The sequence below is a fragment of the Gallinula chloropus genome, assembly GCF_964237585.1.
Source record: "Gallinula chloropus genome assembly, chromosome: 13".
In the NCBI taxonomy this organism is placed as follows: domain Eukaryota; kingdom Metazoa; phylum Chordata; class Aves; order Gruiformes; family Rallidae; genus Gallinula; species Gallinula chloropus.
Window position 1 is genome coordinate 20,977,663 of NC_140098.1, and position 24,351 is coordinate 21,002,013.

A 24,351-nucleotide genomic window follows, 5' to 3' on the forward strand; every position below is an offset into this window, starting at 1 on the left:
TCCCGGTGCACCGGCATCGCCGGTACCCACCCCGACACAGGGTTTGGACGCCTCGGCACCCTCCCGTTTGTCCGCACCCCGGCACCCATCGGGTGCCCAGCCCGGTGCCCACCGCGCCCGGGCATCCCCCGCCCCGCTGCAGCGGCCCCTGCGAGGAGCCGGGCTGAGCCCTGGCGGGCTCATGACAAGGATGACGCAGGGTACGTGGGGGCGCGCGCCGCCGCTAGGCCCGCTTTTTGGGCAGGGAAAACATCAAACTCCCCAATTCCCCCGTGGGGTGCGCCCCCCCCCCCCCCCCCCCCCGCCTCCCCGGGATGGGGTACGGAGGGAGCGCGGGGTGGACTGAGCACCACGCACCGCGCCTTTAAGCGGCCCGGGCCCGCCGCGCCGCAGGGCACGCTGGGAGATGTAGTCCCTCTGCGGGCGAGACTCCTGCAGCGGGGCTGGGGCGCGGGCGGGCGCCGGACTACATCTCCCCGCGGGCCCCGCGCGGGGCTGGGCCGGGCGGAGCGGGGCTATGGCGGCGGAGTGGAGCGCTGTGCTGCTCACCTGCCGGCGTGGCGGGTGTGTGTCCGCCCTCCAGCGAGGTAAAGCGGCGGGGCTGGCGGTCCCCCTCTCCCCCACGTCTCCTCTCCCCCGGCGGGGCTCGGCGCGCCGTGCCAGCCCTCAGCCCCGCCGGCTTCTCCCTTGGCAGAGCTGGAGACCCGCCGGCTGCGGGGCTGCCTGGGCGCCCGGCCCCCCCCGCTCCTCCTGGCCGTGGAGGACCCCTGGGCCCAGCTGGGCAGCGGCGGGGCCACCCTCAACGCCTTGCTGGTGGCGGCCGAGCACCTCAGCGCCCGGGCGGGACGCACGGTGAGGGAGGGGAAGGGAGGGGGGCGGCCCCGGGGGGACTGGCAGGGAGCCCCGGGGGGGGGCGGCAGGGAGCCCCGGGGGGCGGCAGGGACCCCCGGCCCCGCTGAGCCGCCGCCGTGCCGCTCCAGGTGGTGAGCGCCGATGTCCTGCGGGCTGCCCGGATCCTCGTTCTGCACATGGTGAGGGCTGAGCCGGCCGTGGAGCCCCTGGGCACACGGCTCCGAGCTTCTTCCCCCTTTTCCCCCTTCCCCCTTTTCCCCCCCCTTTTTCCCCCCCCTTTTTCCCCCCCCTTTTTCCCCCCCCTTTTTCCCCCCCCTTTTTCCCCCCCCTTTTTCCCCCCCCTTTTTCCCCCCCCTTTTTCCCCCCCCTTTTTCCCCCCCCTTTTTCCCCCCCCTTTTGCCCCCCCCTTTTGCCCCCCCCTTTTGCCCCCCCCTTTTTGCCCCCCCTTTTTTCCGTCCCCTTTTTCCCTCCCCTTTTTCCCTCCCCTTTTTCCCCCCCCTTTTTCCCCCCCCTTTTTCCCCCCCCTTTTTCCCCCCCCTTTTTCCCCCCCCTTTTTCCCCCCCCTTTTTCCCCCCCCTTTTTCCCCCCCTTTTGCCCCCCCCTTTTGCCCCCCCCTTTTTGCCCCCCCTTTTTGCCCCCCCTTTTTTCCGTCCCCTTTTTCGTCCCCCTTCCCCCCAACCCTGCTGCATTCCTTTCTCCCTCCAGGGCCGAGACTTCTCCTTCGATGACTGTGGCCGTGCCTTCGCCTGCCTGCCCGCAGAGGAGCCCGGCACCGCGGCTGAAGCTCTGGTCTGCAACCTGGACAGCCTCCTGGGAACCATGACACGCCGGGTGCGTGCGGGATGGGGCCCTCGGTGGGCTCACATCACAGCGGGGAAGGGTGCTGGGTGCCCCACGGGGGCTGGGCCCCTCCCATGCCCTCACTGGGTACATGGCCCATCTCTCGGCAGCTCTGCGTGGGCTCCCCGCCCGGCATGTGGGTCTGCAGCACCGACATGCTCCTTGCTGTGCCCTCAGCACCCGGTAAGTGTGTTCCAGCACTGGCTCCGGTGGCTGCTTCGGCTCAGGAAAGGGTTGGGAGCTTGGGGTCTGGCCTGTGCTGTGCCCCTGTGAAGGTGCTCGGGGTCTGGCTCACCCTTGTGTGGTCGGGAGCACCCGCTGTGCCTGCAGCAGGGAGGGTGAGGCTGGGCACTGCAGAGTTTTTGGGCAGCTGTGCCCGGTGTGGGTACATTCGCCGCCCCAGCGGGTGCTGGTCTCTGCTCTTCTTCCCAGGGATCGACTGGGATGGCTTCCAGGGTGTCCGAGTGATTGCAGTGCCTGGGAGCCAGGAGTATGCCCAGAACCACGGGGTCTACCTCACCGATGAGCAGGTCGGGAGCAGTTCCCCCTTCAAGGGGCATCCCTTGGAGGTCCCTACCCCTTGTGTGCCAAGGTCCTTGTGGCCCTGCTCGTCTCTCTCCCAGGGGCTGGTGCGTGACATCATCTACAAAGGCACAGCAGCCCAGATCCAGCAGTGTGCAGGGCCCGACGGCACCGTCCCGCTGGTACGGCACAGCTCGGGCCCCGGCGGCCCTGCCGGCCCTGCCCCCCGTGTCGCCGTGGGCTCAGCCCCGCCGTGCCCTGGCAGGTCTGCGGGGTGGTTTTCTTCTCTGCGGATGCCGCTGAGCAGCTCCTGGCCACCCACGTCATCCCTCCCCTGGATGCCTGCACCTACATGGGGCTGGACTCGGGGGCACCACCCATCCAGGTGACAGCCCCTCTCCACGGGGTGGGGGGACCGGACCTCCCCTCACTCCTCAGCCTGTGGGTGCCAGGCACCTCTGTAGGGCTGGTGTTCTCCCATGCCAGCATGTTTAGGTGGGAGGGGAGCACCCAGCAGCGGGATGTGGGTTGGGGTGGCTGCACCAGCCAGCCTGGCTGCGCCCCATGCTGAGGGAGCTGGGCTTGTTCAGCCTGGAGAAGAGAAGGCTACGAGGGGACCTCATTGCAGCCTTCCTGTCCTTGATTTTTTAAAAGGGTAGATAATGGCAGGACAAGGGGGATGAATTAAAGCTAAAGGAAGGAAGGTGTGAATTAGGTATTCGGGGGAAGTTTTTTTACAGAGGGAGTGGTGAGGGGCTGGAACAGGCTGCCCAGAGAGGGGGTGGATGCCCCATCCCTGGGGGTGTTCAAGGCCAGGTTGGATGGGGCCCTGGGCAGCCTTGTGTAGCTCCAGGCCTGGAGGTTGGTGTCCCTGCCTGTGGCAGGGGGTTGGAGCTCTCTGATCCTTGGGGTCCCTTCCAACCCATGCCATTCTATGATTCTCTCCCCAGCTGTCCCTCTTCTTCGACATCGTGCTGTGCATGGCTGGGGGGGTGACACAGGAGGCGTTTGTCAAGGGTGGTGGCGATGCCGGCGTGAGGAGCGCCCGCTCCGTGCTCTGGGCGGCTCTCCGCGCCTTCCCCCTTAGCATGGGTGAGTGCTGCTGGGCGGGCACGTGTGACATGGGCACGTGTGACATGGGCACGTGTGACATGGGCACGTGTGACATGGCCCCGTCCCCTCACGTGGGGAGTAATGGGGGTCTCCAGGTCTTCTCTCCCCAGCTGGTTCTGCTGGGGGGGTGTTCAGCCTGGCCGCCCTTGGCTCACACAAGTGTCAGGCACACCCCTGTTTGCTCTGGGGGTGCTGAGCACTCCCCTTACCTCCTCCTCCCCCCCAGTCTGCCTCGCTGGTGCGTCCTACGACTACATGACCACCTCTGCGAGCGACTACATCCGCAGCCTGACGCTCCTGCCCAGCTCTGCCAGCCACCTCCGCTTCTGCAAAACAGCCCATTCCCATGTGGATGTATGTCCTTCCACACAGGGTTTTTTTTTTTGGGGGGGGGGGGGGGGGGCGGTTGATCCGTACTGGGTGGCAGGACCCCGGTCCCACGTGGCTCTGTGCCCCTGGCAGCAGCCTGAGCTCCTGGAGGACGGCTCTTCGGTCACCAACTGCCTGCTGGAAGGAGCCGTGCGGCTGGCAGCTGGCAGCGTCATCCAGCACTGTCACCTCCAGGTATGTGGCTGGGGTGACCCCGAGTCTTCAGCGCACTTCGGTGGGGTGTGGGGATAAGCCCCAGCTGGGATGGGGGACCCGCGGCTGTGAGGGTTGGGGTGTCACTCTTCCTGGCTGCCTTTCGGCTGGTGCTGGGGTCCATGGTAGCTGTCACCCTCCCTAGGAAAGGGCAGGAGGCTGTCACTGCTGGGCTGTCACCTCCCTGGGGACTGGGGCAGCCCCTCTGGCCCCAGCTCGTCTCGCAGAGCGGCTGCCCCTTTCCGTGGTCAGGGTCTGGCTCTGGTTTGGGGGCTGCTCTGGGGCCAGCCATGCCACTGGGGGCTCTGCTGCCTCTTCTGCAGGGTCCCCTGGAGATCGGTCCCGGGTGCCTCCTGTCAGGCCTCGCCACAGGCTCCTCGCTGGCCCTGCGGGGCTGTCCCCTGCGGGACGTTGTGCTGCAGGGCCACCACGTCCAGCTGCGTGACCTGCCCTGCCGCGTCTTCACCCTCACTGGCCGCCTCGATGACTGGCAGGTACGGGGGTGGCAAGGTGGGGTGATGCTCCCCATGAAGCCGGGGTGTTAACTGGTCCCTCTGTCCCCTTGCAGCGCCCTGCCAAAGAGGCCACCTACCTAAACGTGCCGTGGGCTGAGTTTTTCCATCGGACGGGCATACGGTAGGTGCCATGTGCCAGGAGACCTGGTTCCACTGGGGATGGGGCCACCTCGACCCGTCCTGTGCTCTGGCTCCCCTCCGGGAAGGTGTCCCCGAGCCTGATGCTAACAGCTTCTCTCCCCATCAGGGAAGGGGACCTTTGGGACACCGAGATGCCACAGGAGAGCCGCTGCCTGCTCAGCGCCCGGCTCTTCCCGGTGCTGCACGCCTGCAAGGCGCTGGGGCTGGAGGATGTGCTGTGGCTGCTGGCCCCGGCGGCAGTGGCTGGCGAGCGGCTGGCGCGCTGGCGGGCAGCCTGGCGCATGTCCTGGCAGGAGCTGCTGCCCTGCCTGGACATGGCAGCCGAGCTGGGTGCCCGGCAGGCCCTCTTCTTCCTGCAGGGCCGGCGCAAGGTGCAGCGGGTGCTGCTGGGGTGCCAGGACGTCAGCCTCTTGCCGCTCGCCCGCAGCGCTGTCTATGAGGGCTACCACGAGGCCGTGCTGGGCACGCTGGACGAGGGTGAGCTGGATTCACACAAGCTGTGTTTTCTATCTCTGGGGATCAGGGCTGTTTGGGGTCCCCCGTCCCATGGTAAGAACCCATAGGGGTGTGCCCCTGTGACATCCAACAAGCCGTGTGAGCCCCACTGCCCTGGAGCCAGCTTGCTGCAGATGCGGGCTGGTTTGAGGTGCCCCGCGGGCTGGTTTGGGGTGTCCTGCAGCCTGGCTGGGGCTTTGCAGCCTCCTTTTATTTCCTAGTCGCCTCCACGGCGGGCGACGCAGGCATCGCGGCACGGGCGCTCGCCTGCATCGCCGAGGTGCTGGGCTGCATGGCACGAGGGGAAGGGGGCTTGCGGAGCGGGCCCGCTGCCAACAGGGAATGGGCCCTGGCTTTTGGGCGCCTGGAGAGCGGGGACATCGCTGGCGGTGTCCGGGAACTGGCTGCCGAGCGGCGGAAGTGGATGAGCAGGTGAGGCTGGGGCTGGTGAGGGGCAGCTGCCCCGTCCCCGATGCGGTCGAGGACCCGCAGCAGCGGGCTCAGCATCCTGCTCTTTCCAGGCCGGCGCTGCTGGTGAGAGCGGCCCGGCATTACGAGGGGGCCGAGCAGATCCTTGTCCGTCAGGCGGTGATGTCCTCCTGCCAGTTTGTCACCGTGGGGCAGGCAGAGCTGCCACCCTTGGGGCATTGGGTGCAGGTGGCGTGTCCGGCCCGCCTGGACCTCTCTGGTGAGTCCATCTATGTCTCTTCCCTCTCATCCTGGGGGAAAAGGAGTCGGAGTGCTGCAGGGGGGCTGATGCTGAGCTTTGGCAGGGGGCTGGAGTGACACCCCCCCCATCACGTATGAGCACGGGGGGGCCGTGGTGGATGTGGCGGTGCTGGTGGATGGGTGCCGGCCCATCGGTGCCCGGGTGCGGCGCATTGCCGAGCCGGAGCTGCGCCTCCTCAGCCTCGGTGGGACCCCACGGAGCGAGGCGGTGGTGGAGCTGGTGTGCCGGGAGCTGGAGGACTTGCAGGATTACTGCCAGCCACATGCACCAGGTGAGGGGTCCCCAGCCACGTGCCCGGGTGCCCTTTTTTGGGGACAGCGATGTGAGGGAGCGGGCGGCACAGCAGATGTCGGCTTTGCTTCCCCTTCTTGTTTCCAGGAGCCCTGCTGAAAGCTGCCTTCGTCTGCACCGGAGTTGTGCAGCTCCCCTCAGAGAGACCCCTGCGGGCCCAGCTGATGGAGGGCTTTGGTGGTGGGTTTGAGGTGCACACCTGGTCCAAGCTGCCCCATGGGTCTGGCCTCGGTAAGTCTGCAAGGAAGGGACCATGTGGGTCCCTCTTGCCTCAAACATGGGGGGGTAGGGCATCCCCCTTGCTGCCCCCCAGCTCTCACGGTGCCTGGCTGCTCCCACCCGACCTGTGCTCTCTGCAGGCACCAGCAGCATCCTGGCAGGAGCGGTGATGGCATCGCTGTACCGGGCAGCTGGGAAGGCTGTCACCACCCAGTCCCTCATCCACGCCGTGCTGCACCTGGAGCAGAGGCTCACCACAGGTAGTGGCTGGGGGGGTGGTTCAGCCGGCCCGGGGGCAGTGGGGGTCCAGTGGTGGCTAAGGAGAGGACCCTCCGCTCCGCAGGTGGTGGTTGGCAGGACCAGGTGGGTGGGCTCGTGCCCGGCATCAAGATCGGGAGGTCGAAGGCCCAGCTGCCGCTCAGGGTGGAGGTGGAGAAGATCCTGGTGCCCAATGGTTTTACCCAGACCCTCGCGGACCACCTGCTGCTGGTGTACACGGGGAAGACCCGCCTGGCCCGAAACCTGCTCCAGGTAACGCCTGGGTGTCCCTGGGTGCCACAGGCTCCAGGCTCTGCTCCTCACACGGCTTTCAGGGACTGTCCCCTTCGCTGGCGTGGGGCTTCACTACCCCAACGGGAGCTGGCACCGAAAGCTGTGGGTGCAGTGCTACCTCCCCGGGGTGCTGCTGGAGCTGGGAGGAGGGTGATGGGGGCATTCTGGCCTCTCCTAGGATGTGGTGAGGAACTGGTACGCCAGGCTGCCCTCCACCGTGCAGAACACCGACGCGCTGGTGAGCAATGCTGAGGAGTGTGCCCAGGCCTTGAGGCAAGGTGAGAGCCCCGTTCCTGCACCCCAACAGCCCTTGTATGCCCCCCCACTGTTGTCTGTGGGAAGAGTCCATGCAGTCCTGGAGGATTGCAGGCTCTTGCAGCTAGAGAAGCCTCAAATCCTCCCCTAGGCCCACCCCTGGGTTACAGGCAATGCCCCAAAATTCAGTCTTGGGTGGAGGCTTTGAGGAAGGAGCAGGGTGGGTTTGACATGCTGAGCGTGGTTGAGGTTCTATGAGCTGTTTGTGACGGGGCTGGGGGCTGTGACTAGCCCCTGCACAGGGGATTCATTTGGCCCTTGGCTGCTGCAGAGGAAAAGCTGGAGCATTAAACCAAGCACGTTCTCCCCAGCAGAGGATTAAAAATAAACCAGCAACATGACAGGACTGGGACTGCTCGCTGGGCGGGCAGCACTGGGAGGAACTGGGGAGATGAGAAGGCGGAATTGAGCTCGGGCCAAGCGGGTGAGGCAGGACCAGGTTTCTGCCCCGTGGGCAAGAATTAAGGAGGCAGAAATGGTTTGGGGATGTTCTCCCTGCTGCAGGTAACCTGCTGCTCCTCGGCGAGTGTCTGGACCGCTACTGGCAGCAGAAGAAGTGTCTGGCCCCCGGGTGCGAGCCGCTGGCCGTGGGGCGCATGATGGACGCTCTCCGGCCCTATGTCTACGGGCAGTGCTTGGCTGGGGCTGGCGGCGGCGGCTTCCTTTACGTCTTAACCAAAGCCCCCCTGCAAAAGGAGGCTTTGCACCAAATCCTGACAAAAACCCAGGTGAGGGGTGAGCTCCTGGGGGTTCTCTGTACCCAGCGGTTTGCAGAAGCGTGTTCTGTATAGTGTGAGCACCAGAAACATCTCACCCCACCGTGAGCGGGATGAAACTGCTCTCCCTGGGACCTTGGAGGGGAGAATATGTCCCTGGGTGGCTCATCCTCTAACCTGTAACTCCTTTTTTTTCCCTCCTTTCTTTCTGCTAGGGCCTGGGCAACTTCAGCATCCACAGCATTGAAGTGGACACAGGGGGTCTCTCTGTGGAGGTGGTGGGATGCGATGGGAAGGACGGCGCTTGGCTCAGCGATGACACAGCGCCCTGAGCCCTGTCCTGGCAGTCGTGGAGGGCAAGGGAACAGCCAGCTGCCTCCCAGAGCTTGCCCCTGCACTCAGGGTGGCTCCAGCGAGTGCCTTAGATCATGTTGTAGCCTTTTTGGGCTGCTGCTACAGCCGTGGAGGCTGGAGAAGCTGTGATGAACTGGGCAGGCACAGCCATCCCTGGAGGGCAGCCTTGCTGGGCTGATAGCCTGCTAGGGAGGGCCTCCAGGCTGATTTTGGGGGGTTTCCACCCTTGCTTTTCATGGCTTTCCAAAGGGAAGAGGACAGCATTTGTGCTGCTGCCTCTAGCAGGAGCCTTCCTGCTCAGCCAGCTCCCCATTGGGCACGCAGTGCTCCTGCAGCAACGATGCCCAGGACATGGAATCGAGTCCCTCTCCCCTACTCGACACTATTTCTGCAGTGAGGTACTAGTCCCTGCAGTCTCTGAATTAAAAAAGCTCCTTCCCAGCACATGTTTCAGTCCCTGTGTCCCTAGCAGGGCTTCCTGCTCCCTGCAGATAGTGTGGGCCCGGCCATGCAGGGGCAAAGCCTTACCAGGGGTGGGTATGGCAGAACTGGGGTGCAGGGGCTGGTCCTTGCCCTCCCCCCCCACCAGCCCCGGGGCACAGGGATGTTGGTACCTCCTCCTGGCCTGCATCTCTCCAGGTCCCTCTGGGGCCATAGGCACACACACACTCCAGTGCGATGGCACTCAGCCAGGGAAGGTTTATTTACGGAGTGGGTGTACAGGGGACAGCCCACCAAGGATTTTCCCAAGCATCCCCCCCCCCCCCAAGGAAATCATTCCTTGTCCCTTCAAGGCTGTGCCCACGGCCCAGGCCAGGGCTCGGGGTGGGGGGAGGTAGGAGGGCTGTAGCTGCCCCTTTGGCTGGTGACACAGAAGGAATGTGGCCAGGGCCAGCAGCACAGGCTGACCCGTTTTAGCCACAAGCACAGGCTTGTCCCTCAGCCCAGTGCCCATCTTCAGAACCAGTGCCGCACTGCTCTCCACATGAGAGATTCCTCTGCTCCCTCGGTTCCACTCCCAAAAACGATGGCAGCTCTTCTCCCAAGGCCTGGGAAAGCCCTTTGCTCCGAGCAGAAGGGCAGCAGTCACCCCATCCCCACACCACATCACAGCCAGGTAGCCGCAGGGCAGGACCTGGGCAGGCTCCAGGGCTGCAGCCAGCGTTCCTGCCGTTCCCTCCGGCGCGGCGCTGACCCAAGCGCGACCAGCTACAGGCGCAGCCGCTTGATATCCTCGCTGCGGAAGTCGATCCGGAGAGCCAGGACCTGCCGCACCTCGGCGGGGGTCAGGCGCCAGGTCAGCGGGCCCGAGTTTGGGCCCCAGTAATCCAGGATCTCCGTCACCTGGAGAAGAGAGGAGAGCTGGCAGGAAGGAACCGACGCAGCACCACCTGCCCTCGCACGGGGTGACTCTCCCAGCCTCTCCGTACGCCGCGGGTGCGCCGGCGTCCCCGTCCTCCCCCCCGGTAAGACCAGGTGAAGCGCAGCTCACCCTTTCCAGGTTGAGGATGGTGGCCATCTGGGAAAGACGGGCAAACTTGTCCCGGATAGTCCAGGTGGTGACTGTGGTGAGATAGGCGATGAGAGAGCGCAGCTCCTTGTCAAACTGCAGACCGCCGAGCTGCGGGGAGCGAGGGAGCTCAGTTCACCCCCTGGGAGCTCAGTTCACCCCCTGGGAGCTCTGTTCACCCCCCTGGGAGCTCAGTTCACCCCCCTGGGAGCTCTGTTCACCCCCCCTGGGAGCTCTGTTCACCCCCCCTGGGAGCTCTGTTCACCCCCCCTGGGAGCTCTGTTCACCCCCCTGGGAGCTCTGTTCACCCCCCTGGCAGCGCTGTTCACCCCCCTGGGAGCTCTGTTCACACCCCCAGGTGGGCCCAGGGGTTGCACCAAATGCAATTCGCAAAAGGTATTGAGGGGAGGGGTGTCTGAGCAGGAGGGTTCCAGTTAGACCACAAACCGTGGGTTAAACTGGTTTATATTTAGTCCCACTAAAATCCAGCCCCTCTCCTTTGGTGATGCAACCACTCCCCCAGCTGCCTCGGGGGCTGGCAGAGCTTCTTGGGAGGGTGAGGGTAGCGTTTGCCTCTGCCCTGCCCCATCCTGTGATGGAGGAGGGTTTCCTGGTCGGAGGGGCTGTGGCCAAGGCAGGCTGCAGCACACAGGTTGGTGGTTCTGCTTACCCTGCTGAAGGTGGATTTGAGCAGCACTTTCTCCAGTTCAATGGCGATGAGACTGGTCATAAGGCCAGTGAGGTTGTCGTAAATCACCGGAGACAATCCAGCCTGGAAGCAGAAAACTGGGTTGTTCTTGTCAGGAGCAACAGAGCAGAGATCCACCAAACCCAAAGCTACATGAACTTGCCAGGAAAGACCCATCCCTTGCAGGCTTGGAAGCCACAGGAATGCCCAAGGTACGTGGGGTGTGAAGCAGGATTTGAGAACCACAGGAGAAGGGGGTGGCTGGGTCTCTAAGAGCCCTGCAAGGTGCTGGAGGACATCTGTCCACCATTCCCCTCAGCAGGGGAGATGTCCCGTGGAGGTCTGGCCAAAAAGCCTGGCAGGCTGCCTTCCCCCCTCCCTCACCTTGAACTCTGTCATCTGCTGCTCCAGATTCACGATGAACTGCTGGACCCAGGGATCATTAGCTTCGTAGTCGCTGAACTCCTCCTGACAGCGAAATACAAAGGGTTGTTTACAGCCCAGAGGACAGGAAGGGAGGGTCCCCCTGGAGCAGCACCACACTGAGAGCAGATTCTGGGTGTTTTACCCGTGCTCTGTGCTGAGGAAACAGCAGAGAACTGAAGGAAATGAGTCAGTGGTCAGTGAGGAAGTACAGCTGGAAGGGAAACACCAAGCCTCACCTCCTCGATGTTGTGCGAGACGGAGAGGAACAGGTTGATCCAGGGCTTCACCTGGGGTTTGATGGCTGTGCTGTTCAGCTCATTGAGACCTTCCTGAGGGAATGGGAAGAGGAGAGTGACTGAGCACAGCTAACGTCCCATGGCACGCAACCCTTACAGCCAGGCTGGCTGGCTGCTGCCCCACTGCTAGCTGGGGAAACTGACCCGCAGACAGAAACCCAGCCCAGAAATCCCAGATCCCACAGGGCTTGAGGGCCCCCAGATTCTGGGGCTGGAGGGCTCTGAGGAACCCGTGATACCAGGAAGAGGAAAGACATTGGCCCAGAAGCTGCTCTTGCACCGATCTGGAGCTTGGGCTGGAGGGCTGGTGCTTGCCCTGCCCACAGAGCTCTGGAAATTTCCTGGCAGGAGAGGCATTCGGTTCCCATCCCACTGGGGCAGGAACAGACACAAACACCAGCTTTTCCATGCAGTGCCAGGACACTGCACCTGGACTCCCACCTCCAGTGCAGCTCAGCTGGGTAGGAGAGGCTGAGGGGGAGGAGAAGGGCTGTAGCCATGGTTAGTTCCCTGCATTGATCACAACCTCAGCACTCGCCATCTCCCCTGAGCAGCAGGCTGTCAGCAAAGGCTCTTCTGTCCGTGAGCTCTCTGAAAGCCCTCTCCTGCCTTTGGCTGGCTCAGCAATACATCACACAAAAGCTCACCCAGCATGAAACCATCCAGGTACTGATCCTGCCTGGCATTTAATGGAAGTTTTTAACTAAAACTGGTGTTTCTGCTGGCAGTTCTTTTCCCCAAGTGAACTGAGGGCACATGTGCCGCAGGCAGCGCGGGCACTTGCTGTGCAGCCTCCCGCTTGCCATGCAGCCAGGTTTGATCTGGTGCCAGCACTACACCAGGGAGTTTTACTCCATGCTGATGAGCATTTTGGTTTCAATACTGACCACAAGCCACAGGAGGGTTTGCGGGCCACACCGGTCTGAACGGATCTGGCTGCGGTGAACCAAGTGAAAACCGGTGCAGCTCCTCTGCAGAGCACAAAGCCAACGGCAAGCCTGGTTCAAAGCACTCTCTTCTGCTTGGTTTCTTCCCACAGGAGGCATTAAGTCTGCCTGCTCTGCTCCCTGCTGGAGACCACTGTGAAATTTCAGGCAACAGGCCACAGCAAGAGATGGTGGATTTAGCCAGAGAGCCTTCGGCCCCATGCCGGGAGTATTCCCATTTGAGAAAGGAAGAGACACAGGGAAGAAGAGCAGCTCTTTCCTACCAAGAGCCCATCTTCAGTGTTACCTAGTGAGGCTTTGGACAGCGTGCTGTGCCACAGGGGAGGACAGAGGAGATGATGCAACTGCTATTAATATTTCTTGTCCTGAAAATGCTGAACCAACTCCACCTCTGTGCTGAGCGGGGACAAGGGGAACAGCGTTCCTTCTGGCTCTGCAGCTGCTCTTGGTGCTTTCCATGCAGCTGCCAGCTGTGCAGAGGGGACAGATCCATTTCTGTGCCCCAGAGCTGAATGATTTACTCCCCCCTGCACCCTCACCCAGCGCTCCTGGAGTCGGACCCCCTCGGGCTGAACTGAATTCCCACCAGAGCTCTCCCTGAAGACACTGCCCAGCCAGCACCAGAGACCAGCAGTAACCTGGCAAGACCCTCACCTGTAGCAGGTCACGGAATTTGTTGGAGACAGCAGCCATGTCAGAGAGGCAGCTGTCAATCTTGGCCTCTGCTTGCTCACCCCCGAAGCCTTGGCTGAGCAGTTTGCTGCAGTCACTCTGCAGGGAAGAGCGAATGGGACATGAATAACCTCCTTCTGCACCACTGGGCTCAGGCTGCCCACCAGGCAGAGCTGCTGCCTGCACCCAGGGAAAGGGTGGCAGGGAAGGAAGCTGTCCCAGCAGGGAACACAACCCCTCAAGGATGCACGTGTTATGCCAGGTTGGTTAAGCTGGAGGAACTGGTGTTTCCAGCTAGACCAAGTTCCCCTACTGATGTATCAGCCAGAGATATTGCTCTGCTAGCTCAAAATTGCTTTCCTGAGGCTGGAGGGCAAAGATCTGGACTTGGCTATGCCCAAATTCCTGAGGTTTACTCGATTCCCCCCTCTCCACCCCCGGGAGGATATTAAAAATCTGATTAAGGAAAAAATCCCCAAACAATGAAAGAATCCAGACCGCACCTCCAAGGTCTTCTTCAGGGTCATGATGTTCTCGCTGCAGACTTCCACGTTGTTCAACGTCACCTGGAAAAGAAACCCAAATCAAGCCCAAGTGGAATTCCCAGGCTTTTCCCAGCACATCAGTCCTCATGTTTGCTCCACGCTCTGCCCACAGCTTGGGCTAAAATGCAGATCTCCAACGGGACAAGAGCGTGGCCAAAGCACTCATGGAGCTGAACTACAGTAACAGAGCACGTGTGCTGCATCTGCAGCCAGTACCAGGTTTCACAGAACCACAGAATACTGGGAATTGGAAGGGACCTCGAAACATCATCTAGTCCAACCCCCTGCCAGAGCAGGGTCACCCAGACTAAATCCCACAGGAACGCATCCAGCCAGGTTTGAATGTCTCCAGAGAAGACTCCGTGTCCCGGGGCTCCATCACCCTCACAGTGACAAAGTTCCTCCTGACATTGCCATGAAACTTCCTCTGCTCCAGCTGCACCCACTGCCACTTGTCCTGTCGCTGCCACCCCTGAGCAGAGCCTGGCTCCAGCCTCCTGACTCTCACCCTTTACGTATTTATAGACATTAATGAGGTCCCCCCTCAGTCTCTTCTTCTCCAGGCTAAAGAGCCCCAGCTCCCTCAGCCTGTCCTCATAAGGAAGGGGTTCCGCTCCTTCCATCATCTCTGTGGCCCTGTGCTGGGCTCTTTCAAGGAGCTCTGTGTCTAGTTTACTCCACTCCTTCTCCTCATTGTTCTGCCCGCAGTGCTGCAGCAAAGACCCACGTGTGGGTGACAGGTGGAAGACAGGACGTACCCCCAGCTTTCCATGAGAGTCACGGAGAACAACAGAGCAGGAGCAGCTGGAGGTGAGAGGGGTTATACACTGCACCCAGGGAAGCAGGGCAGGCAGGAAGGCTGGAGGAGCCAGCCCCCCTCCTGCCAGACACGAGTAGCTGTTCTTTGGTGAACAGGCTGTTCTCTACCTGCTGAAGCTGAACTAAAGCGTCAGCGTGAGGCCGGGGTTTGCGCAGACGGGGACCTGAGGCAAGCTGACAGGTGCATGAGGAATTCCAGTGGGAGAACTGACATCCTAAGCACTTTGCTTCGGAAGAAAATGCAGAAAGCTGTCACCAAGAATGAAAGGAAATGGAAGTTCAGCCCCTCCTGCTGCCTTTGCTGCCTTCTCCCTTTGTACAGCAAGAGTCCCAAGGAGCGCTGGGTGTTCACAGCAACTTAGGGAGAGGGAGACAAGTGAGGGTGAGCCAGCCCCTTCCTGCTGCTCCAAGTCTGCTCTGCTCAAACAGCAAGGCTGGCCAGGAGGAGAGATCAGAGCTGCTCTCCTTCACTGAGGTCTTTTCCCCAAGGGAAGGTCTACGTGGCATGCTACCACAGGGAAGGATGTGTTATGCCACAGAAGACAGGGGCAATGGTCCTCCAAACACTCGCCAAGGGGGTCACTAACTAAGGTTCTGTAGAATTCCCTGGCATTTCCCAGCACCTCAGTCACAGAACTAAGGTCACAGAACTGAGGTTCTGGCCTGCTCAAGCGTGTGAAGAACTGCAGCACTGCTGTTAGAAGGCAAGAGGAGGATCTTGCAGGCCAGGAGGAGCAGACAAACCTGCCCTAAGGGAACATCTCTGATCCAATAAACAAGGATGAAGGAGCCCTGAGCTTGGGACCAGGAAACTGTTTCATCTAGAGTGAGGTGTGGATGAGATGTGCTCCTGCCAGCCTTGTGGAGAACAAGATTGGTGGACACCTCCAAAGAGCACAGGCTCTTCCCCAGCCTCCAGGGAATCATCACTGCAGCAGCCCAAGAGGCAGTCACGGGACTGTACTTGCACAGGGCTGGTGGGGAAGCCCTGAGGTGAGGCAGAAGCATCCACCAGACATCCAAAGTCAGGCCTGAACAGGTTTTTGGGTTCTCTGAACACCCAGTAGCCACGCCAATCCTGTTCCCAAGAGCTCCTCATATCACCTTTCCCCTCAAACCAACTCCTACCCCAGAACAACCACCAAACCCACCAGAAAGGACTGCTTGGCTTCATCGGTGCTTTCGATGCCTTTGGTATCAAACTTGCCCTGCTGCAGGCTGCTGTGCATGATGTTCACTGCACTGGTCACCCCTCTCTGGAAGTCCTGGAAGGTGGTGGCTGGAAAGCCCAGCTTCAGCTTGTTGTACAGAACCTCCCTACGGAGCAAGGAAAACATACCATGGCTTAGAGAAAGCTGTGCTCTGCGACAGGGGATGGCATGCTGGCTGCACTGTGACCTCAACCAGGCAAGCAGAACAGTGCAGGGCAACTGGAGGGCTGGCAGGTTATCTCCTGAAAGCATCTCAAGGACACCAAGCTGAAAGAAAACCCCAGCCATGCAGGTCCTGAGCTTTCCCAAAAAGCCTGCCTGCAGTTGTCTGCTGTCTCCTGTCACAGTTGGGATGAAAAAGGAGAGTGTGGCAATTTCAAGTTCCTAAGCAATCTCACAGGCAATGAATTTGGGTTTATTCTCAGTACCTGAAGTCAGACTCCAGCTCAGTGGTGGAATGGTTGATCATGGCACAGAGACAGTCTATGCTGGAGCTGGACAGAGCACGCCCGATGCACTTCTTCACGATGTAAAACACGTCATCCACCATGCTGGAGGTGAGCTGGCCCTTCTCACAGCTGTCCATGGCAACAGCCTGCAAAGAAAGCTGTCTGGGTGCCCTGTGCTCAGCGAGCTGAGGTGCCCTCATGCTGGGAGAGCAAGCTGCCAGCCTGCACATTTCACCCTGAGCCAAACGGTACCACGGGCAGGCTGGCACCGCTCCCCCCAGTCTTCAGCACGCACAGATCCAGAAGATCTGGCTCTGGAAGATACTTGGAGTCAAGGCTCAGAAAGAACCACTTGCTTTTCAAGGCCAAGGGAAACAAAAGACCTTCCTGAGAGCTGCAGACCTGCCATGTGCTCATCTCCCTTGCTGGGGACGCTCAGCAGAGGACTCAGCCAGCAGCAGTCTGAGCCATACCTTGTTGACAGTCTCCCTCATGAAGTATTCCTCCATGGTGATGTAGTAGCCAATGAGCTCTTGCATGGTGCGGCTCAGCAGGCAGTTGTTGAGGAGCTTGTCCAGGTATTTCTGATGCTCTGCAAAAGCCAAAGGAGAACCATCAGCAGGGACCAAGTGCCAGGAAGCAGTTCCACATCGTCGCCTTGCTGCCTGTGTCTTGGCACCCAAGAGACACAGGCCTGCAAAGCCCCACCTGGGATACATCACAGCCCCTGCTGCGGGGCTGACACCGCTGAGCTGAGTTTGCAGGAGTGTCACAGAAGGGACTTCCAGAGCTCCCTGGAGCACAAAAACCCTGAGCCAGTTTTCCCTGGGGACTCCACCTTTGGGATCTGTACCCACAGTGCCCTCCTCCTCTTTTTGGGGACCTTGTTTATTATGCTCTGCTGTCATCCCTAAGGTTGTTTTCCCACCAGCACTGAAGGCAGATCCGGGGAGGTCAGGCTACATGATCCCCTTCCACAGAGTGCTCCCAAAGCATCTCTGCAGATCCCACATCACTCTGCTCCGTAACTAACTCAGAGGGCCTGCAAGTATTGGTGCTCAAGGTGCTTTACCTTGCTTTACCTCCTCTGAGGCCATCGAGTCTCCCACCTCAAAGTCAGCTATGATTCGCCTCTTGATGAACCTCAAGTAGAGCTCGCTGCGGGCGTTCATCAGTGTGACTTCTGTCAAAATAGGGTCAAGTTCCCTGGAGGGGACAGAGGGAGAATCAAGAGAGCAAGGCTACAAGCAGAGAGGGGTTAATTTACTCGCTTGTGTAGCACATTCTCTGTTCTTTTACTGTGAGACCAACGCTGCTCCTTTCCATCCCTGCCTCGAGTGGCAAAGCTCAGGAGAACACTGGTATGTGCACATGTAACAGTCAAAACATCCTGAAAAATCATTTCAGAGAAGCTTCTTTTTTTTTCCTCAGGGAGAACGATATGCAAGCTACAGCAGTAAGGGCTGCAAGACTCTCAGCAACCTGCCAGCCCTTCAGGATTAGCCCTGTTTTGAGTGGCAGGCAGAGGAGAGACCTGCAGCGCTAGAAACACCCACCCCCTGCCAACCCATATATGTGATTCTGCACAGAGATTCATGGGCTTCTCTGGAAATGAAGAATCTTTTTAAGCCCAACAGCTCAGGAAAATGTGAGACACACACACAAAAAAGGAAGCACAGGACAACAGTGTTCAGATCGGAGGTGACCACAATAAAAAGACCGTCTCAGCTGCGGCGTTTTCATCTAGTGTGTGCAAAAGAACACTGCACCTCCTGCTCACAGCCCCACAGCGTGTGGGCAGGGTGAGGAGCCTTTACCTTGACTTCACAGATGAGAAAAGCAAAACCCAGGCTGTGTACACAGCCACTCAGAGCCCAGGGTAAGTAGATCTTTAGAACTCTGCTGAAACACCCAGTCGTGCAGGCTCAGAGGCAGAGCTGGCGTAAGGAGCACAGGTTCTCCTTCAAGGCACAGTGCCAGGAGGGCTGCATGTGCTTTAGGGCTGTGCAGACACTTAAGATACAAAGAAAAGGGGGGAGAGTGGAAGCGATTTGGTTCCTTGAAGTTGAACAAGGCCAAGGGCAGAGTGCTGCACATGGGACAGAACAACCCCCTGCAGCTACAGGCTGGGGGAGACTGGCTGGAGACCTGTCAGGCAGAGAAGGACCTGGGGGTGTTGGGTGACTGTGACTGACCATGAGCCAGCAGTGTGCCCAGGTGGCCAGGAAGGCCAAGGGCATCCTGGCTTGTGTCAGAAATAGTGTCACCTCTGGAGAGGTGATTGTGCCCCTGGACTCGGCATTGGTGAGGCTGCACCTGGAGTACTGGGTCCAGTTCTGGGCTCCTCACCGTCAGAAGGACATTGAGGTCCTGGAGTGAGTCCAGAGAAGGGCAACCAGGCTGGGGAAGGGGCTGGAGGGCAAATCCTATGAGGGGTGGCTGAAGGAGGTGTGGCTGTTTAGTGTGGAGAAGAGGAGGCTGAGGGGAGGCCTCATGACTGCCTACAATTAACTGAAGGGAGGTTGTAGAGAGGTGGGTGATGGTCTCTTCAGCCAAATAACAGGAGATGGGACAAGGGGAGATGGCCTCAAGCTGTGCCAGGGCAGGGTCAGATCAGATGTTAGGAAAAAATATTTTATTGAAAGAGTTGTTGGGGCCTGGAACAGGCTGCCCAGGGAGGGGGTTGAGTCACCATCCTGGATGTGTTTAAAAAAAGGGCAGATCAGGTACTTAGGGATATGGGTCAGCACAGGACAGGAATGGTTGGGCTTGATGATCTTAAAGGTTCTTTCCAACCTTGTGATTCTGTGATTCTTGGCAAGAAAACGGTGTTACAGAATCGCTGCAGCAGCAGTAGAGATTAACAGAGACCCAGGGATTTAGTCCTGATGCTGTCACAAATTATCTGCCTGGGGAAGCTGCTCCATACTCTGACCATCAAAGGGTGGTGGGCACAGGGGATTGAAGCCTGGGTCCTTTGTGTGCAGTGATGCTGCCAGCCCTCCAGCAATATTTAAGGCTGAGGCTTAAAAGTCATGAGTAAGCAAAATAAAGCTGCCTCTGTAAAAGGGCAGTGAAGGGCACCCAACAATTGGATTTTATGCTTTAGTAGTCACAAAGCCTCTGGAAGACCCGGAGAGTTATCTAAATGCTAAGTAGTGTTAATCACAGCTCCAGAGTGGATGGTTAGAGAGCAAGAGGAGGTTTTGTTTGTACCTCGGCTCAATCTTCTCTGCAGAGGAGCTTCTCATCATGCTGCTCTGAACTTGCTGGAACTGCAATCACAAGAAAAAGGAAGAGTCATCAAAGCCTTTGCTGACTACTTGGAACTAACAGCTGCTTCTCCTGTTGTCGCCTAAGGAGGTGCTTACTGGGGGAAGCAATAGGAATCCTTTGCAGGAAGCAAAGGGGACTGCAGCAGTTCACCTCTGCCTGCAAGACAGAGCTCAGCCTGCCAGGAAGGGCAGTGGGATGGGAACCTCCAGAGGGGCACCAAGGAGATGGCACAGACCAAGCCAATGGGAACGGTGTGCTGAAAACACCAGCCAGAGCTGCAGCAGAGCAAAGCACCCTGTGCCCAGGGTCCATTTGCCAAGAACCCTTCTCAGCCACAGAAGGGACAGCTCCAAGCCAAACCTCTTCAGCCATCAAAATATGGAGTAAAGCAAGGTTTCTCTCAACACACAAGGCAAAGCTTGGCAGCCTGTGGTCCTCAGAGGTGGATGGAGGCTGCAGTTGATGCGCCAGGCAGCATCACGCCCCTCTTACCTGCCTGTGATAGTCCCTCTCCTTGATGAACTTGTCCACCACTTTCTCCACCTGTCGGTCACACTCCACTTGCAGATGTTTGATGAGGGTGTACAGCCTCCCTGGCCCGTAGTAGGTCTCTACAATGGGTTGGTGGGTCTCCACAATGCGAGCGATCCCTGAGGGGAGGCACAAGAGAGAGGCTCAAGCAGGAGTTCCTATCCAGTCTGGACCCGGAGCAGAGCTACGCTGGTCCACAGACAGGACCTGACAAGGGACCTTTCACTCCTCAGATCAACAATTAAGATCCTCCAGCTGCTCTCTACTGCCTCCCGAAGGTCTGTCACTGCCACCCCTCACTTCTCTACATATGACACCTTCCATCCTCTCTGCTGTTTGAAGTGCAAATCTCCTGGAGTAGAAGTCATCTTCCTTCCTAAAGAGAGCTCCTGCCATGCAATGTGCGCCAGCTGCCCCCTACCCAGCAAGATACAAGGTATGGAGATTCCACCAGGGGAAGCTACATGAGCTAAACCTGGCAGGGGAGGGAACTGCCATCCAAATCCAGCTTTCAGCACCTACTGGGTTATGGGAGGAGAGCAGTGTTAGGAAAATCAGCCTGGGGAAAGCTCTGCTCTTATCTGTCAGGCAGATACCCAAGAGAGAGCAAGAGTTGGTGAAGGCAGGGCCTCCTTGGAGAAAAGGCTTGCCTCCAAGGATGTGTCTATCCAATGTGGCTTTCCTCTTGCAAACTCTTTTCTCCAAGAGTTAGCAACACCCCCTGCTTTGGATGCTGCTGCCAAGAACGTCTCAGCAGCTCCAAGGACCGTTAATAGCAGCACGGATGACAGGCCAGGAGAGCGACTTGGCAGCAGTGAGGCCTGGAGTTACAGCAGACTGAACAGAGAAGGCAGTTAATTGCCACAGGATCTTAATTATTGGCTTTGGCGACATTCCCACGGAGCATTCATAGTCCCTTCTCTCCCAGGCATCTCTGCTTTCAAGCTCCAGTGGTCCTCCTTGAAGAGCTAGGCCTGGAAACATCACCAGCTGCTCAGGGATCAGGGTTTGTTTGGCTGGAGAGCTGCTGGTCTGAAGGAACCTTTGGGGAACACCCATTTGTTTTGAAGATGCAGAGAACAGGTAAAGTCTGGCTCCTGGAGGAAGCCAACAAATCCTCTGCAAGCCCATGCTGTGCCTGCACTAGCTGTGCAGGTGAAAGCTCAGTGCTTGTAATGCCCTCTCCAGTCTCAGCAGCCTCATCTGTGTCCCTCTGGTGGGACACTCAAAGGGGAAGGAGGCAGTTTGTCATCCCCTGGAGCTAAAATGGAAAGCATTGAAACAGACAGATGACCTCATCATGGACTACTTTCAGAGGAAAGGAAGATTACCTTCGAAGAGGAGTGTCAGGGTGTCTGCGAAGATGACGGCAGCTCGACGGTCGCTCATGTCTGTGCCCATCACCAGCTGCAGGTTCTCTTCTGCTTTGTTGGCCACCTGGGTGACAACAGGACCCGTCAGCTGGTAACACTCAAAGACATTCTTCAGCCTCTGTCCCCTGCCCTGCAGAGCTTTCGCTGTCCTTCCCATTTCAGGGTCAGACCAGATGTTAGGAAAAGGTTCTTCACTGAAAGAGTTGTGGGGATGTGTGTGGAACAGGCTGCCCAGGGAGGGGGGAGTCACCACCCCTGGGTGTGTTTAACAGACGGGGAGATGAGGTGCTCAGGGATATGGGTTAGCACAGGACAGAAATGGTTGGACTCGATGATCTTAAAGGTCTTTTCCAACCTAGGGATTCTGGGATTGGAATTGCTATCGCTGCTGCTCCTGCTTTGAGCAGGGATCCTCTCCTCTCCCATGGAGTACTTGAGGATAAAGGAGAGGATGGAACTCTTTCTAGGCTCCCCTGTATGACCAGACAGGTCATGGTGAGTTTCACAGAGCCCGTTACCTGCTTGCAGAGGTACTCAGAGAACTTGCTCAGCCCCTCTTCGTGTAAGCCCAGCAGAGGAAAGATCTTGAAGAACCGCTCCACCTGGGGCAGGTCTCCCTGCTTCATAGCTGTGTCGAATTTCTCTGTGACAATTCCCTTCAGGCGCTGCTCTGCTTCCTGCAGGAGCTTCAGGTTAGCATCGATGATGCCCCCTGGACAGAGGAGAAAGGAAAAGGGACAGGGCAATGTTAGGACCGTATCAAGGGCTACTATTTCCCCAGCAGAGGCACTGATGCTAGGCAGCCCTGGGGCAAGAAGGCAGAAGACACACTGGAACTCCCCTGTGGGCAAAGAAAGATGGGTACGTGCGTGATGTACACACAGTTAATGCCGTGGTTGTACAAGGAGGATGTGAGCACATCCACCAGGATGTTTCCTTTAGGAATCAGGTGATTTACACCTTCATTTCCAGTGGCCCTGCTTGGTTGCACAGCGTAACACTGCAGCAGTTCTGCCTGACAGAGCCTTCTGCCTCACCTCTGGTGCCCTTCACCTAGCCAGCACCCGAGATGCTGTTAAATCTGCGTGCCAGCAACTCACCTTCCAGTGCCTGATAATTCACACCTAGCAGCGCTTCAGGAACCCTCACCTCTATGTTGCAGGGTAACACACTGAGACACCTGGCTGGCAGTGGCTCTTCTGCTTTCTCTACCGGGCTGAGGCTAATGATGCAGGAAAGGTGACTTCCCAGCACCTCCTCCAGAAGATGACTTACCTTCCTTGCCCTGCCGACTGAGCTCAATCACCGACTTGTCCAGAGACAGGTAGCGATGGATGTGAGCTGCCGCCTGCTCGTAGTCTTCATTGCGCAGGGCTGTCTGAACCCCATCCATGCAGAACTTCAGGTCAAGGATGTCGTCGGCTCTCTGAATGGCCTGATAGAGCCGGTTCTGGAAGAAAGGTGACCAGTGAGGCTTCCTGCTGCGGGCTGGGGCAGGGAAAGGGGTTTACAAGGAGAAGACACAGTGGGGAGAAGAAATAAGGCAGAAACGGACTGAAGCGATAACCTCCACACAATAAACAGCCACGTAAGCTGGGACTGTTCAGCCTGGAGAAAAGAAGACTAAGGGGGGACCTTATTCAAGTTTATCAATATCTTAAGTATGGGATGCAGGGGGAAATGGCCAGCCCCCTTTCAGTGGTCTGTGGAGACAGGACAAGGGGCAATGGCTGCAAGTTGGAGCATAGGAAGTTCTGCACAAACATGTGGAATAACTTTTCCCCAGTGAGGGTGAGGGAGCCCTGGGACAGGCTGCCCAGGGGGTGTGGAGTCTCCTTCTCTGAAGATATTCCAGACCTGTCTGGACACCGACCTGTGTGACCTGTCCTAGGGACCCTGCTTTGGCAGGGGGTTTGACATGGTGATCTCTCAAGGTCCCTTCCAACCCCTAAGATTCTATGATTCTATGATCTAAAAGTCTTAAGTCTTATGACTCTGAAAGATGAAGGGCGTTTACCCACCAAAGCTCGGGCTGAACTTGGGCCACACACCAACAACCAGGCAGAGAGACCAGAGACACAACCACACATCATCCATTCTGCCTGGAGCAGTTGCACTAGCACTGGGGCTTGGTGTCTCTTAGTCTATCTCTACACAAAGAATAGGACAGCCCAGATTCCTGCCCAGTCTTAGGTGACAACCAGCCCCTCCACTGCGCTCAGGACTTTGCCAGAGGAGTGCTCAGGAAGGCTAAACTCAGCTCATCCACCATATTCTACCAGGACTTGCACAGACAGCAGGGGATGCTGGAGAGACAGCTGCTATGTGAAGAATAATATGCATTATTTACTCTTACACCCTGTGTTATCCGGGAACCCAGCAAGACACCATCACCTAACACCACCAGGAAACACTAACACAAAGAAGGAAGTGATGGTGGTGGTGAGCAGTCCCAAACACCCCCCAGGGCCCAGGTACCTTGGCAAGGTCAAGCTGCCGGACTTTACTGCTGACGTTCTCGGCCAGGTTACAGGTGAAGGTGATCATCCCGGCCAACTGCTGGGCATCCCCCTCGATGAGCTGCAAATTAGGGCTGGAAACACAAGCAAACTGAGCACAAGGTGCAACTACTGAGTAGCTGGATGGTCTGCAACAGCAGGATGGTTCTTTCAGACCCAGTGGCTCCCTGGCAGCAAGGTTAGGTCTCGTTTTACACCCTGCTACAGGAGCAAAACATCAAAAATCAAAGAGATTGCTTTGGAAGAGGCTGTACAGACAGGCCAGACAGGGCAGGAACGAGCCACTGGAGGCATTATGATACTCTCCCCTTGTGCTTTGAGCTTCTCTGAGACACGTAGGATGCCAAGCAGGGAGGAATGAACAGTGTGCAGAAGTGGGGGGAAAAAAAAGGGGGGGGGAGTGGGGATCACTAACCCCATGCGATGAAGTGCAACCATCTTGTTCTCTATGGTGCTTTGCTGTTCCAGGAGGGCATCCAGCTCTTCCTGCACGACTTTCTGAAAGAAAAGGACAAAGGATGCCTTGTGTGACTTCAGTTCTCCTCCAAAGCATGCACCCAAGTCAAGGACACGCAGCCAGCAAGGGGTCAGCGATTCCACGAGCTCCCAGGATCAATAAACCCTTCCTAAGCTCTCAGTCTTCTACGCTCACATGGTTTTGTCATTCAAAAGGCATCTGCAAGCTTCATCCCACACCTTGTAAGTGAGGTAACACAAAAGCTTCCAGTGCACAAAGCCCCTGAACAAGGACACTCATTCGGCAGAGGCAGCACCATGTGTCCCCTGCAGCCACAGGCTGGCCAAGCCCCTGTTATAGGATCCCTCAGTTGGAAAAGACCTCTGAGATCATCC

At 58.5% G+C, this 24,351-nt stretch overlaps 2 protein-coding genes across 3 annotated transcripts; one reads left to right on the plus strand and one right to left on the minus strand.

The window, feature by feature from the left end:
* Positions 1 to 517: 517 nt before the first annotated feature.
* FCSK (fucose kinase) lies at positions 518 to 8,672 on the plus strand (the record flags this gene model as incomplete). The annotated part of the gene is made up of 23 exons (XM_084269903.1): positions 518 to 587; positions 695 to 852; positions 981 to 1,031; positions 1,558 to 1,683; positions 1,803 to 1,875; positions 2,125 to 2,222; positions 2,316 to 2,396; positions 2,480 to 2,599; positions 3,165 to 3,306; positions 3,554 to 3,681; positions 3,790 to 3,891; positions 4,233 to 4,403; positions 4,478 to 4,545; positions 4,672 to 5,042; positions 5,282 to 5,492; positions 5,582 to 5,748; positions 5,834 to 6,061; positions 6,169 to 6,312; positions 6,441 to 6,560; positions 6,644 to 6,831; positions 7,031 to 7,130; positions 7,672 to 7,895; positions 8,099 to 8,672. The coding sequence occupies 23 exons, from the start codon at positions 518 to 520 to the stop codon at positions 8,213 to 8,215; spliced, it is 3,258 nt and encodes a 1,085-aa protein (XP_084126029.1). The 3' UTR covers positions 8,216 to 8,672.
* Positions 8,673 to 8,917: 245 nt separating this feature from the next.
* On the minus strand, positions 8,918 to 23,993 carry COG4 (component of oligomeric golgi complex 4). Of its 2 annotated transcripts, XM_084270268.1 has the most exons (18): positions 23,915 to 23,993; positions 23,459 to 23,573; positions 22,256 to 22,430; positions 21,499 to 21,692; positions 20,939 to 21,044; positions 19,569 to 19,726; positions 19,017 to 19,075; positions 16,873 to 17,006; positions 16,274 to 16,392; positions 15,780 to 15,946; positions 15,292 to 15,457; positions 13,280 to 13,342; positions 12,759 to 12,875; positions 11,098 to 11,190; positions 10,820 to 10,903; positions 10,418 to 10,519; positions 9,730 to 9,858; positions 9,305 to 9,581 (listed from the first exon to the last, which is right to left on the minus strand). In XM_084270268.1, exons 1-18 carry the CDS (start codon positions 23,935 to 23,937, stop codon positions 9,447 to 9,449), a joined length of 2,139 nt encoding a protein of 712 aa, XP_084126394.1. In that variant the 5' UTR covers positions 23,938 to 23,993; the 3' UTR covers positions 9,305 to 9,446. The 2 variants fall into 2 exon arrangements, with proteins under 2 accessions (XP_084126393.1, XP_084126394.1); XM_084270267.1 differs by having other exon boundaries at positions 8,918 to 9,858.
* Between the last annotated feature and the right edge of the window lie 358 nt (positions 23,994 to 24,351).